The 13383-nt window shown below is 35.6% G+C and overlaps 1 protein-coding gene across 1 annotated transcript in view; it reads right to left on the bottom strand.

Annotated features, from left to right (window-relative positions):
• Mmp16 (matrix metallopeptidase 16) overlaps window positions 1-13383 on the bottom strand; it is a 240129-nt gene that overhangs the window by 98900 nt on the left and 127846 nt on the right. The window contains exon 4 of the mRNA XM_028780814.1: window positions 3423-3727. Coding sequence (XP_028636647.1) covers window positions 3423-3727 — 305 coding nt within the window. The remainder of the gene's footprint in view (window positions 1-3422; window positions 3728-13383) is intronic.

Here is a 13383-nt window from a genome sequence, read left to right as displayed (position 1 = left end):
TCTAAATTATTATGACTCTGCTGAGCTATTTCAGAACTGAAAGCGCAATGTGAACTTGAAAATGGAATCACATTTTATTAAAGATGCTTACATATGTAAAAGTCCTTTTATGTTTTAATAAAATTATTGGGTAATGCCCTTAATGACCATTTGCTGTGTGTTTTAAAGGCATCATGACTATAAACAAATTGGTAAGAAAGTAGGTAACAATGGTCTATAGTTACTGGAAGCCTGTGACAGTGTTTATCTCTTTCAGGTAGACAGAATTCAAATTGCCTTCATTAGCTGAGCAATGTGCTGTGGAAAATGAGCAAGGCTCCTATCAAAAGGCTCCTTCATTTGCATAATACTGATGCAAATCTAAGTAGCTGCTCAAGAGCTGTGAATGAGAGAAAGAAAGCATCCCAGTTAAGCAAGCCAGGGAATTTACCGAAAAGACAGTTTACCAATAAACATGTCAGGATTGTGCCTTGTGTTATGTGTGATACAAAATGATGGTCTTATGGATTGTTGGGAATTGGAATGCAAAGCGGCATGAATTCTTCTCATATCCACTGATAGCACAAGTAAAGCTAGAGGCTGCTCTTAGGATAAATGATCAGTCTTCAGACTGACACCACCTTGCTGCTCTTACTGCTTAAGATCCTGAATTTCAATTAAGCAGTAAATCGTTATGGAATTTTATTTTCAACTGCCTATTAACATGTCCTTAGTCCCTAGCAATTCTGAAGCACTACTTTTTTTGCAGAGTTCCTCCCTCAGGCTTTTACAGAGAACAGCATTCTTACTTGACTGGCAAAGGTATTTGTTTCAAAAAGAATGTACAGATATCAAATAATTACATTGTGTAAGTTTGCATCTGGATGTGTATGTCAAAAGAATATTGTAATTACACTTTAAGTTGTAATACACATTATAAGTTAAGAAAATAAGTTGTATTTTTAAATGATTTTGTTCAAATATATGTTGACCTAACTGGAAACTATTAGTTGATGCTATATTTCTGATTATTTTTGTGCTGTTGAAAAGTTTCTTGGAAAACTTTTTAAGTTAAATGAAAGACATAAGCATTCATAATGCTGGGACCACTCCAATTAGTGTAAACATGTTCCTTTCACATTTAATCAAAGCCTCATTTGGGAATTTGTATAAACATGTTTATTTTTAAATGTTCTGTTACCTAATTCAACAGAGACCTAACATTTAGTTCTGTTTATATTGAGGATTTTAGCAATTTAAGAGAAAGTATAGACAGCTTAAAAGATAGAAACTTTATGCAATATTTATATAATTTAAGTTTATGAGGCCACAAATCTAAATAAATGCAACTGGCAACACTCAACTATGATTGCCAACATGTTGGTATTAGAAGTGGAGTGTTATAAATAACTTAAACATACTCTACACACAGCTTACATTGAAAACACTTCTACTTCCAGTGTTCACAGATTGCAGCATGACCTACAAAAATCAAGATTAAAACAAACTTGTTGCACACTATTAGGGATAATGATTACTTAACTAATATTTAAACATAAATCTGTTTGACTCTAAAGCTTTGGCTTTTCATTCTTCTCTATATAAATCTCGGACATAACTGCAACGATCTTCAAACAAATTACTAATAATGGAAGCTCAATTTAATACTACAAAATACAGAACTATTCATGTAAAAGGTTGAGTCAGTATAATATATTTTATTGTCAAAAACATGTAGATTATTTTTGTGCTTTGAAACTGATGTTTAGTTTCAAATTTAGCTGTATCTGCTTTAAATTATTCATGTCCTTTCTAACCTCTATATGTCCTAAAAAGAGAAAAGTATACTAAGAAAATCCATCCAACAAAATGTTATCATGAATTAACAAATCTTAATTCCATAACTAGGATTAACTTATCAAAGAGGATTTTAGAATTTTATTAGCTTATTAGTTGCCATTGAAGATCCACCATTTACAAGAGAGATGAAGAGAGATTTTTTTAGGTCTAGGGTATAAAACTGAGGTCTTTGAGCACTAAGGAGTCATAGGAATCAAGTTTCTGACATATGTAACATTTTTAACAACACTAACTCATTCTTGCTTTGAATTTTCTGGATGTTACACTGCTCTGTGTGTTAGAAGATAATGATAGCAATTAGACACTTCACATATTTAGACACCTCACAGATAAGTTAGAAAAAAAATACAGGAAATCAGCTTGTGAGGGAATATAAATGATATCAAGACAAATGATCATATAGCCGTGTGTACTACTGTCAGTAAAATCAAAGAAAGACAAAAGATAAGGGGGAAAGAGTATAAAAAAGAAGTTGATGTAGATAATAAGATTGAATATAATAGAAAATATATAATGTACCACAATATAAATGTCAAAGGACTATATTTCATATGGGAAAACAATATACAGTGTATATGATGAATATCTCATGACTTTAATGATAAACTATAAATTCTTTTAGGAAGTAATGATTTACAGAAGACTGTGTAATTTAGTGTTTACACTTATACATAACCTACAAAGAACACATATGTATTTAAAAATGTAATAATTTCATCAATTAGTTTACTAAAATACAAAAATTTTTCAAACTACTTTTATACATGTAGAGCAGGGGCTATCCCTAAAGGGTAACTATTTAAAAACTAACAAAACAAACAAACAAACAAACAAACAAAGTATTCCTGAAAATAAGCAGCAATCAAAAAGGGCAGGGCCAGAAATTTCCTCATCTTGATTGTATAATTTGGTGAATCTGTACTTTTAGTTCACAGTTAGTAAAGTTCTAACTCTGCTTATAGGTCCACATGGAAGAGTGGTGAACTTTCTTACTTGAGCATACAGTTTTACGTGGTCACACAGCTTCACATTCATTCCCTTAAATATGTAAATATTCAACAATTTAAATTAATTGTAAGTAGGAGCTTGTTTGATGAATAGAAATGTTGCTTTGTTCATGAAACAGCACAATTAACGTTCATGTTGTATGAAGGACAGAAAAGTGAGAAAAGGAAGATGTTTCTGAGGTGTTCTCGGACCTATAAAATTGCTCTGAATGCACATGGCTACCTTCAGTCACTGATCTTCACTTTCTTCCCCATGATGTGCTTCCTGGTTTCTGGCAATGAGAGCCAGCCACATTTGCAAGACACAGGGCCAAGGAAGGACCAATAGGTACCATTGCCTAATGTTTCTAAGCATGCCTGCTCATAGGGCATTATCTTTTCTTTTGATGTATGAGGCCAAGCCCCACAGTCTACTGAGAGGCAAACTCAGAATATAGCACAATTAAAATAAATCAATGATATTTGTTGTAGAAAAAAATATAAACTTTTTACCTTAAGTTTATAAATTTGTAAATCATTTGAGCACCCTAAAATAAAAGAGGAATCATTAATCTTGAAAAGAAATTATAGACTTACCATCATGATTGGGATTTCCCAGTGTCCATGGCTCATCAGAATCAAAATGAGTATCGCCTCCAATTCCTGGTCCAGGAAAATAAGCATGTGCCAAAAATCCTCCCTCCCCATCAAAGGGGGAACTGTCTCCATGAAAACCAGAAGCAAAAATGATGGTTATATCCACATCACGTTTGCCGTTCTCTAGTTCACTGTAGGGAACTTCTTCAAACGTTAGAGGAGTTACATTCTGCCACACATCAAAGGCACGGCGAATTGCTCTCCGGGTCTCAGGATCTCCAACTTTTGGAGTTACGTTCTTTATACTGAAAGTTGGAAAGGATGATAAATCAGTGTAGCATCACATATGCAATATGAATTACTGCAAACTTTTTTCATCTATTTGGTTTAGAATTACCAGAAAATGACAACTAAATGGAAATAGAATTTATACATTTTTATTAAGTTTATAGACACTGTTCAGTACACCAGTTTATTTCAATATCATCAATTAGACATCCATGCCAAGGCTATTAGGGAGAATACCTGTGCGGAATGGTTAGTGGGAACAAGAAAGATGGATCAATCAGTTTGCCTCCTGGACAAAAGCAGGATGGAGGAGTTGCCAAGTGATCAAGCACGTGCAGCAGCTTTAAGCCGAAATTTCCTTTTTTATATCTATCATTGGAGAGACTGATACTGCAATTATGCAATCAAGTGATAATACTTTTGCTCACTTCTCAGTGAATTCTTACCAATTCAGCAAGAATGAAACAAGTTGTGTTTGGTTTTTTGTTTGTTTGTTTATTTTAAACAAAAGGCCCAGTTATTTTGATCTCTGATATTATGCTTTGCTTAAATAAAAATTTTCGGTTAAAAAAATGTAAGTAACTACTTACTAAAAAATCTGTTTACAAATTCTGTGAATTTAAATGTAATGAGAAAGAGAATAAAAATGTAACCTGGATATAATTATTACTTTATTATTGGTACTTTTTTCTAATATTAATGTAAATTGATGAAGGAAAAATGCTTTTGATTCAGTTAACATTAATTAGTATATGAGACGTATGTATTTCCTGATACCTTCTTTGAAATATGACATACACAAATCTAATATATCTAAATTTATCATGCACAATACTATAAATTTTACATATTTTAACAGATGAATACTACAGGATTCATAAGTTGTACATCCTTTCAATTAGTAATATTTCTTAAGATTACACTAAGTAAAACCTTAATACAAAATATAATATGTCCTTCAATATGCCTTGCTTTACAGTCATCAAGGGGAATTGAAAGAGGTACAAATTGCAATGATAGTGTTACAACTAAATCAGGGTGTCTAAAGTGTTTGACTATGTCTATTCAGGACAAAAATTTATTTTTATTAGATTTTTTCTCAACATAAAAATCATTTAAAGATGTACTTTTCAGTAGAAAAGGTAATATTGAAAGGTAACATTTTAATTATATACAAGTCAGTTGTAGATAACTATTACAAATAGTATGATAAAGGTAACATTATGTGAGCATTGAGTGTGACAAATATTCGATATACGTTATTTAATCCCACAAGCAGTAAATGGAAATGAGCAATTATACCTACCTCTAAATTTTTACAATTTATAAAAATTTAAAGGAAATTTGTTTGTGGTAGAGATTGAAATCTTCTGACAATCATTTTTGTTCTTTCCATTTTCATTACTTTTATCTTTTACAGCCCAGTCATAGCCTCCCTCCTGGTCTGCCCTCCCACACTTCCTCATCCCATTTCTCCTCCACCTGTCTGCAAGTGTATATTTTCCCCACCCCACAAGGCCTCCCCCCTCCCTGGGGCATCAAGGTTCTTCAGGGTTAGGCACATCTTTTCCCACTGAAGCAAGACAAGGCAGTCCTCTGCTGTATATGTGTATATAGCCATGGACCAGCCCATTTTTGCTGCCTGGTTGGTGTCTTGGAGTCTAGAAGCTCCCAGGGGTCTGGGTTATCATTCTGACAATCCATTGCTTTAGAATCCATAAAAACACATAAATCTAAAATTATGATTTTCATTTCATTATATTAAACAGTTCAGACATTATTTTCATTTTAATTTGTTGTTGAAAATTGTTTATTCTATATAAAAGAACTGTAGAGGAATTTTAATCCAGCATCATGGCTGCTTGGGCAAGAGCTTATATCCAAAGGTCCATGTAGTCTGGTGGGAATGCACACATGCCCTTGATGACAGAACATCTCATGATGTAGATACATTTAGTTTTTATAGGGAAGCAGCCATGTTTGAAAGTGATGTCTAATTGAGGGAAGGGAGATCAGTTGAGTTCAGGAAATGCAATAGAGTTCAGTTGAGTTCAGTTCATTGGAACTCAGTGCAGGTAAGTTGAGTTCCTGTAGTTCTGTTCAGTTCATGGAGTCAGTGCAGTCAGTGAAATTAAGCTCATTCAATTCAGAGTCAGTTTTTCCAAGAAGAAAAATTTAGTGTGAAGTCAAGAAAAGCCAGTTTGAATTAGTCAGTTTGGAATGGAGTGTAAGCCACAACAACTAAATTGAATAGCCCACCATGGTTCAGAAACAACAAGAAAGGGTGAGCTTATTGAGCAGTAAGCTGAAAAGACAACAATTACATCAGGGAATAAAGGTTACTTTCATTGTTGTGTTAAACTCCAACAAGCAGAACAGGTAAGGAGAATGACAAGGAAAGATCTAGGATATAAAAATCTTTTGAGTGGAGATATTTTCACAGATTCCAAGAGCCACAAGATAGTGGCTGAACACCAAGAAAGTTAGTGCCGTAGGATTTGTTGTTCTTTCATTTCATTTTTCAATTTTCTTAATTTTTCTCATGATGTAAGTGATTGTTGAATTTTTCGAACAAATCTCTAGCACTTAGAGTTAACAGAAACTATTTAATATAGTATTAAAATAATTGTATGCTTATATTTCTCATAGTTTTTTAAATATTATATTTCATCAATGTCCTTCCCTTTACTTCTTATATTTTCCTTTGATATAGTAATAATAGTTGCAGTATTAGGAATGATTTTTGATAGCTGAGTAATACTCCATTGTGTAAATATACCACATTGTTTGAATCCATTCCTCAGTTGAAGGACATCTGGGTTCTTTCCAGCTCCTGGCTATTATAAATAAGGCTGCTATGAACATAGTTGAGCATATGTCCTTGTTATATGTTCGAGCATCTTCTGGATATATGCCTAGGAGTAGTATAGCTGAATCCTCAGGGAATGCTATGTCCAATTTTCTGAAGAAATGCCACACTGATTTCCAAAGTGGTTGCACCATCTTGCAGTCCCACCAACAATGGAGGAGTGTTCCTCTTTCTCCACACCCTCGCCAGCATCTACTATCACCTGAATTTTTAACCTTAGTCATTCTGACTGGTGTGAGATGGAATCTCAGGGTTGTTTTGATTTGCATTTCCCTGACAACTAAGGATACTGAACATTTCTTTAGATGCTTCTCGGCCATTCGAGTTTCCTCCATTGAAAATTCTTTGTTAAGCTCTATACCCCATTTTTTAATAGGGCTATTTGGTTGTCTGGAGTCTAATTTCTTGAGTTCTTTGTATATATTGGATATTAGCCCTCTATCAGATGTAGGATAGGTAAAGATCTTTTCCCAATTTGTTGGTTGTTGATTAGTCCTATTGACAGTGTCCTTTGCCTTACAGAAACTTTGCAATTTTATGAAGTCCTATTTGACAATTCTTGATCTTAGAGCATATGCCATTGGTGTTCTGTTCAGGAACTTTCCCCCTGTGCCCAAGTATTCGAGGCTCTTCCCCACCTTCTCTTCTATTAGTTTCAGTGTATCTGTATCAATGAATTCGAGAGTTTCCTAGGTAAATGGTTGGAACTAGAAATTATCATCCTGAGTGAAGTAAGCCAATCACAAAAGAACACACATGGTATTCACTCACTGATTATTGGATATTAGCACAGAAACTTGAAATGCCCAAGATGCAACTCACAGGCCACATGAAGCTCATGAAGAAGGAAGACCAAGTGGGGGTGATTCGGTCCTTCTTAGAAGGAGTAACAAAATACTCATGGGAGCAAATATGGAGACAAAGTGAGGGACAGAAACTGAAGGAGGGGCCATCTGAAGACCATTCCACCTGAGTATCCATCCCATGTGCAGTCACCAAAGGTAGATGCTGATGTGGAAGTCAGGAAGTGCATGCTGATAAGAGCCTGATATGGATGTCTCCTCAGAGGTCTTCAAGAGTCTGACATATTCAGAGGCAGATGCTCACAACTAGCCATTGAACTGATAATGGGGTTCCCAATGGAGGAGTTAGAGTGAAGGCCATTGGAGCTGAAAGGGTTTGTGGCCCCATGAGGAGAGCAACAATACCAACCAACCACAGCTCCCAGGGTCTAAACCACCAGCCTGGGAGCACTTAGGGAGGGATCCAGGGCTTCAGCTGAATACGTAAGAGTGGAGGGCCCTGCTGGACATAGGTGGAAAAAGAGATCCTTGACCTCATGAAGGCTGGATGCCCCAAGGGGTGGGAATTTTGAGAGTGGGGAGGTGGGGGGGTAGGTAGGGGTTACATCCGCAGAGAAGAAGGAGGAGGGGTGAGGGGATAGGGGGTTCCTGGGTGGGTGGGGGATGGGGTAAGAGGACAACATATGAAATGTAAATAAAACATCCAATAAATAAAAGAAAAAAAAAGGAATGATTTTTGACATTGTGCTTGTGCAATAAATAATTTATTTGAGGCACTGTGAGTAATTTATATGATAATGGAGAAAATGATGAATGGCATAATTTAAGGACTCTTGCAAAACTACAGATGGAAGATGTTGGGACAGGAGATTAGGAGGTGCCAGTAGAGACATTCTGCATTTTTAAGCCTGCATATACTAAGTTTAACATCATTGAAAGGATGGATAGAATACACTAATTTCTGCCTGCAAAGTGATGGTTGCTTACTAGTTTGTGTGAATCTTGTTCTCCATTCAGCATGAGGTCCTACACTCTATTTTGAGAAAGAGAGAGCATTTCTTGGAGGCATCAAGATCTTTATAGCTTGTTAGAACTAAGTTTTCCATCTTAAAGCAAAAGAGGCATGCCAAGTGAAGGGCTAAGTCTAAATTTTGGTAAATTAAATTACTAGGAGGCATTTATCCTTTTTATACACCATGGGACTGCAAAAGTGCTAATATCATGTTATTATAAAAGACTTACTGCAGAAAGAGCACTAATCTAGATGCTAGAATATACAGCAAAAGAACTTGTATTGTTTTACAACAATGCATGGGAAATTAAAAGAACAAAATAGTGGTAATCTTGGGAAGCAATTGAGTGGGTGAGGCGGCAAGCTATGCAGATGGTAAATGTTGCTTTACTGGCAGGATAGACCAAAGACACTTAACACTGATTGTCTAAACAAAGTAACAGTCAGTACAGGCCAAACTAACTTTGTCCATTTAAAGAATAGAGCTGAAGTGAAGTGTAATAAAATCAACATAAAAGAGAAGATTATAAAATGAGGCAGTTCTGAGAGGCAGATAATTTTCTATAGAAGTAAGATTCAGGAAATGTATAAGCACAGAAACACTCTGATCTTACTTTCATTATAAATATGGCTATATGTTACAGAAAACAGGTAGGAGGAGAAGAGTGGCAGTAAAACACTATCATTAACTCACACAGAGGGTAGACAGGAACTGTCTCAACAGTCATGGTCCTACAGACACAGGGAATATATTTTACTACACACTCTGAGAGAAATATAAGTGAAGATTTGTGATTTCATGTATAATGAAAATATTAACTTTATATCAAGTTAAGAAAAATTGTCAATGATGAAAGCAAATGAAGTTATCTTTTTTGTCATTAAAACTGATTTTAATAGAGACAGCACATAGCATAGAATGACATTCCAGGACACGGCCAGACTGACAGGACTGTCTGGGAGGTGGTGACTTGTAACAGGCAGGTGACAGAAGCTTCGAGGGAGAGATTCTGTAAGACAGGGTTAGGGCTAATGTCTGAAAGTGGTTATTGAAAATTATAGATGGTTTCATGTTGAGCCCCCATTTCCTGGCTTATATTCTTATTTTAGTATTGGTTTTACATAAGTATGTAGTGGCTATGAGAGACATCGAACAGTAACATCAATACGGAGTAATCAGTGTTAGCCTACCTATGTCCCTCAGTTTTCCAAAGCCATACACTGAGGACTTTCCAAAATATGCTTTACTGTCATATAAGGAATGTTATTTGTGAATTAATATAAACCTCACCTGTGCAATTTAGAGTCATGGTAAGAATTCAATATAGAGATACAAAAATCAAGATGCCAAATGAAAATTTACTTCCTAATGCAGTCTTTGTATTAACTGATAATTGAGATTACAGAAGCACAAATAGATCACGGGGTCAGGAATGTACAATAAAGCGTTAAGTCTTAAAATTTCTAATATGTAATACAAATGTAATAACTGTTGAACACACAGAAGGGTAGCAGTATGAAATGAAGAAGATTAAATTTTTTTGTCAACTTTAATGAAGCTAATATAATTGAAAAAGTCACTTGCCTCTTTCCTTTTATTTTTTAAAGATATGTTAAATAGATTATAATATAGTAATAATGGTTTAAATAAATTTGGTTTTTTCAGTGTCTTCTTTCTTTTATATAATTTATTTTTTCTTAAATCATAATTCATTCACACAGGGGTTATAAATACAGAAAGGCAGGATTGTGGGGAAGGGAATGACACTGGAGTGTGGGTCATCAGGAGGAATACAGATATCATCAGAACCAGGTATTGGCTGGGTGAAGGTTCAGGGGACAAGTCACTATGACTCTGCTTATGACTCGCTTGTCCTTATCTAAGTTGGTATTGTCTCCCCAGGCTACCTATTTACAAGGTCTATGACTACTCAGGCTTGTAAATTTCCACAAAAGCTGCCTGTTTACATTAGCTTATAGCCATCTGTTTCCGAAACCCATCTCCACCCAACCTAAAAGGGGGGACTTCTGCCCCTAGACCAAGCAGAGAGGGGCCACCCAGAACCCCCTCTGTCAGGCGATCTGAATTCTTGCTTAGGCTGTGAGGCTAAGCACTGCAAGGGAATATAAATAAAAGATAAAAATATCTATCTCGGTTCCCTGAGGGACAAGCCTGACTGCATAGGGGTTGATGTCAAAAGTATCCCCTCTCCAGGAAAAAGACATCAGGACGGGTATGGCCCTCATGCCTCACTGGACAACAACAGGGGAACTGGAGTCATTACAAGGTCCCCTTCAAATACTGGAGGTCAGGGCTTTATCCCAGCCTTTGCAAGTTTAGAATTGCCACAGCCCTTCTATACTTAGAGAAGGGAGGAGATGTCAGGGGCAGCCCTGCTTACCCACTGAAGGCCTAAAATCAGCCATAGGCCTAAAATCAGCAATAGGCCTGTCATACATGTATACTAACACCAAGTCTTGTGTCTCAGTGGGAAAACGCCTCTTTCCTTTTATAAATAAAAATCACATTCATTGAAAAAGGGGTTTTATTGGCTGTTTGATGGCTATTTAAGATACATTTTTTCAATGTTTTTCAAACTTAGATTTTGATAACAATTGTAACTTTAATCTAAAAATGGTGCCATGCATAATATACCCTTAAACTGTTGAAAGGAAAATATGCATAGAGTTTGAGGCAGTGTTATCAAAATGGACTAGTTGGCTTTGTTAACTATGAAGAATTAGGATTTCTAGTTTTAACAAAATGTTATGTGAAAACAATATATAAGCTAGTGTTAAAATAAAATCCTTATGTAGTACATTTTATATACTTATATGTGAATATATACAGTATATATATGTGTATATATATATATATATTGCCCATATAAGAAAATTACGAAATTATGAAAATAAAGTAAAAATATAAATAAGTAAACAAATTTATTTTTGTAGATAAATAGGTTCAGTGTGTTTAAGGATTTAGTTCATTTATACGTGATTACTAGACATAGTGTAATATTAAACAAAATCCTAAGCACTTATTTCAGATGGAGTTTGAAGTTGAAGGTGCAATTCCAGAAACTCAATGTGATGATCAATACACCCTAATAATAATAATATATGTAGACAATATAATATATATATATATATATATATATATATATATATATATATATATATACCACAAGCATTTTAAAGTTAGTGACTGACATAATGTGGTATTGATGTAGAACTGACATGTCAGGAGTGGAATAGAAAAATGGAGAAAAGTCAACTGACCGGTGACAATGGAGTAAAAGGAATACAGTTTTAGAAATGGAGATCTTTTCAGCAAAAGTGTCAGGGAAGAGCAAGTTTCCACATAAATGAATACAGATGAAATTAATGTGCATATCTTTACATATTGTTTCAAAAGTAACTGAAATTGTAGTTAGGAATGTAGTTCAATGGCTAGAACTAGCATGCAGTCTGCCCTGATTTTGCTCACCACTACCACACTAACATGCATCTTAGTACACACCTGTAATTCCAGTCTTCAACAGATAGAGAAAGCTTTTGAATTTACTAAAAAAGACACCCACTACCCTCACCCACAAATCTAGATGTTTATTATGGTATGGCTTTGGACACTACATAAACAACAAAGGAATGAATGTGAGGTAGATATTATTAGAATTAATAAAACTGCTCTAAAAAGATATCATAAAGACAATGAAAATACATGCCATAAAAGAAGAGAAAATGTTTGAAGATATAACTGATGAAAGATTGTTCAGTATAATTTATACACATCTTAACCAGAAATTACGAGCAGACATTTCACCAAAGATACTTTTAGAACAAGTAAATGCAAATAATGCTAAATATTATGATTTACTAAAGAATCCATATAAATACAGCAGCTTTATCTGTATGAACCCATGAAAATTTTGCCACTGTATTTTGCCTAGTTTTATGTCAACTTGAAACAAGCCAGAGGCATTTGGTAAGAAGGATTCTCTGAAGAAAAGGCTGTCCAGTGACTCTTCCACCTGGGGATCCATCCCATATGCAGCCACCAAACTCAGACACTATTGCTGATGCCAAGAAGTGCTAGCTGACAGGAATCTGATATAGTTGTTTACTGAGAGGCTCTGCCAGAGCCTGACAAATTATAGATGCAGATGCTAGCAGCCAACCATTGGACTGAGCAGGGGGGAACTCCAATGGAGGAGTTAGAGGAAAGAATGAAGGAGCTGAAGGGGTCTGCAACCGACAGGAAGAACAACAATATCAACCAATCAGATCCCCCAGAGCTCCCAGGCACTAAACCACCAACTAAAGAGTATACATGGCTCCAGCTGCATATGTAGCAGAGGATGGCCTTATCTGGCATCAGTGGTATGGGAGGGCCTTGGTTCTGTGAAGGTTAGATGCCCTAGTGTAGGGGAATGCTAGGGCGGTGAGGCAGGTATGGGTAGGTGGGTGGATGGGAAAGCACCCTCATAGAAGCAAGAGAGAGAGGAAATGAGATATGGAATTTGCAGAAAGGAAACTGGGAAGGGGAATAACATTTGAAATATAAATAAATAAAATAACCAATAAAAACTCAAATGCAAAAAAAAAAAAGGATTCTCAATTTGCTGAATGCTTCATACTATAAAGCTGTAAGGAAGCCTGCAAGGCATGTTCTTCATTAGCAATTTCCATGGGAGCACCTGGCCCATTGACTTTGGTGCCAACTCTGAGCTGTTGGTCCTGAGTTCTGTAAGAAAGCAGACTCAAGATGCCATGAGGAGCAAGCCATTATGCAACATGCCTCTATGGCTTCAGCATCAGCTCATGCCTCTGGTTCCCATGAGATTTGAGTTCCTGTTCTTTGCTTCCCTCAGTGGAGTGTCATTAAGGATTTGTAAGCCAAATAAACTCCTTCATCACCAAGTTGCTGTTGTTCATGGTGTTTCATCCCAGTAATAATATTTCTAACTAAGACATGCTATCAAAACA

Source organism: Grammomys surdaster, unplaced genomic scaffold (genome assembly GCF_004785775.1).
Source record: "Grammomys surdaster isolate TR1022 unplaced genomic scaffold, NIH_TR_1.0 97, whole genome shotgun sequence".
In the NCBI taxonomy this organism is placed as follows: Eukaryota; Metazoa; Chordata; class Mammalia; order Rodentia; family Muridae; genus Grammomys; species Grammomys surdaster.
Note: the sequence above shows the minus strand (reverse complement) of the source record. Positions and strands in the feature narration are given on the sequence as shown.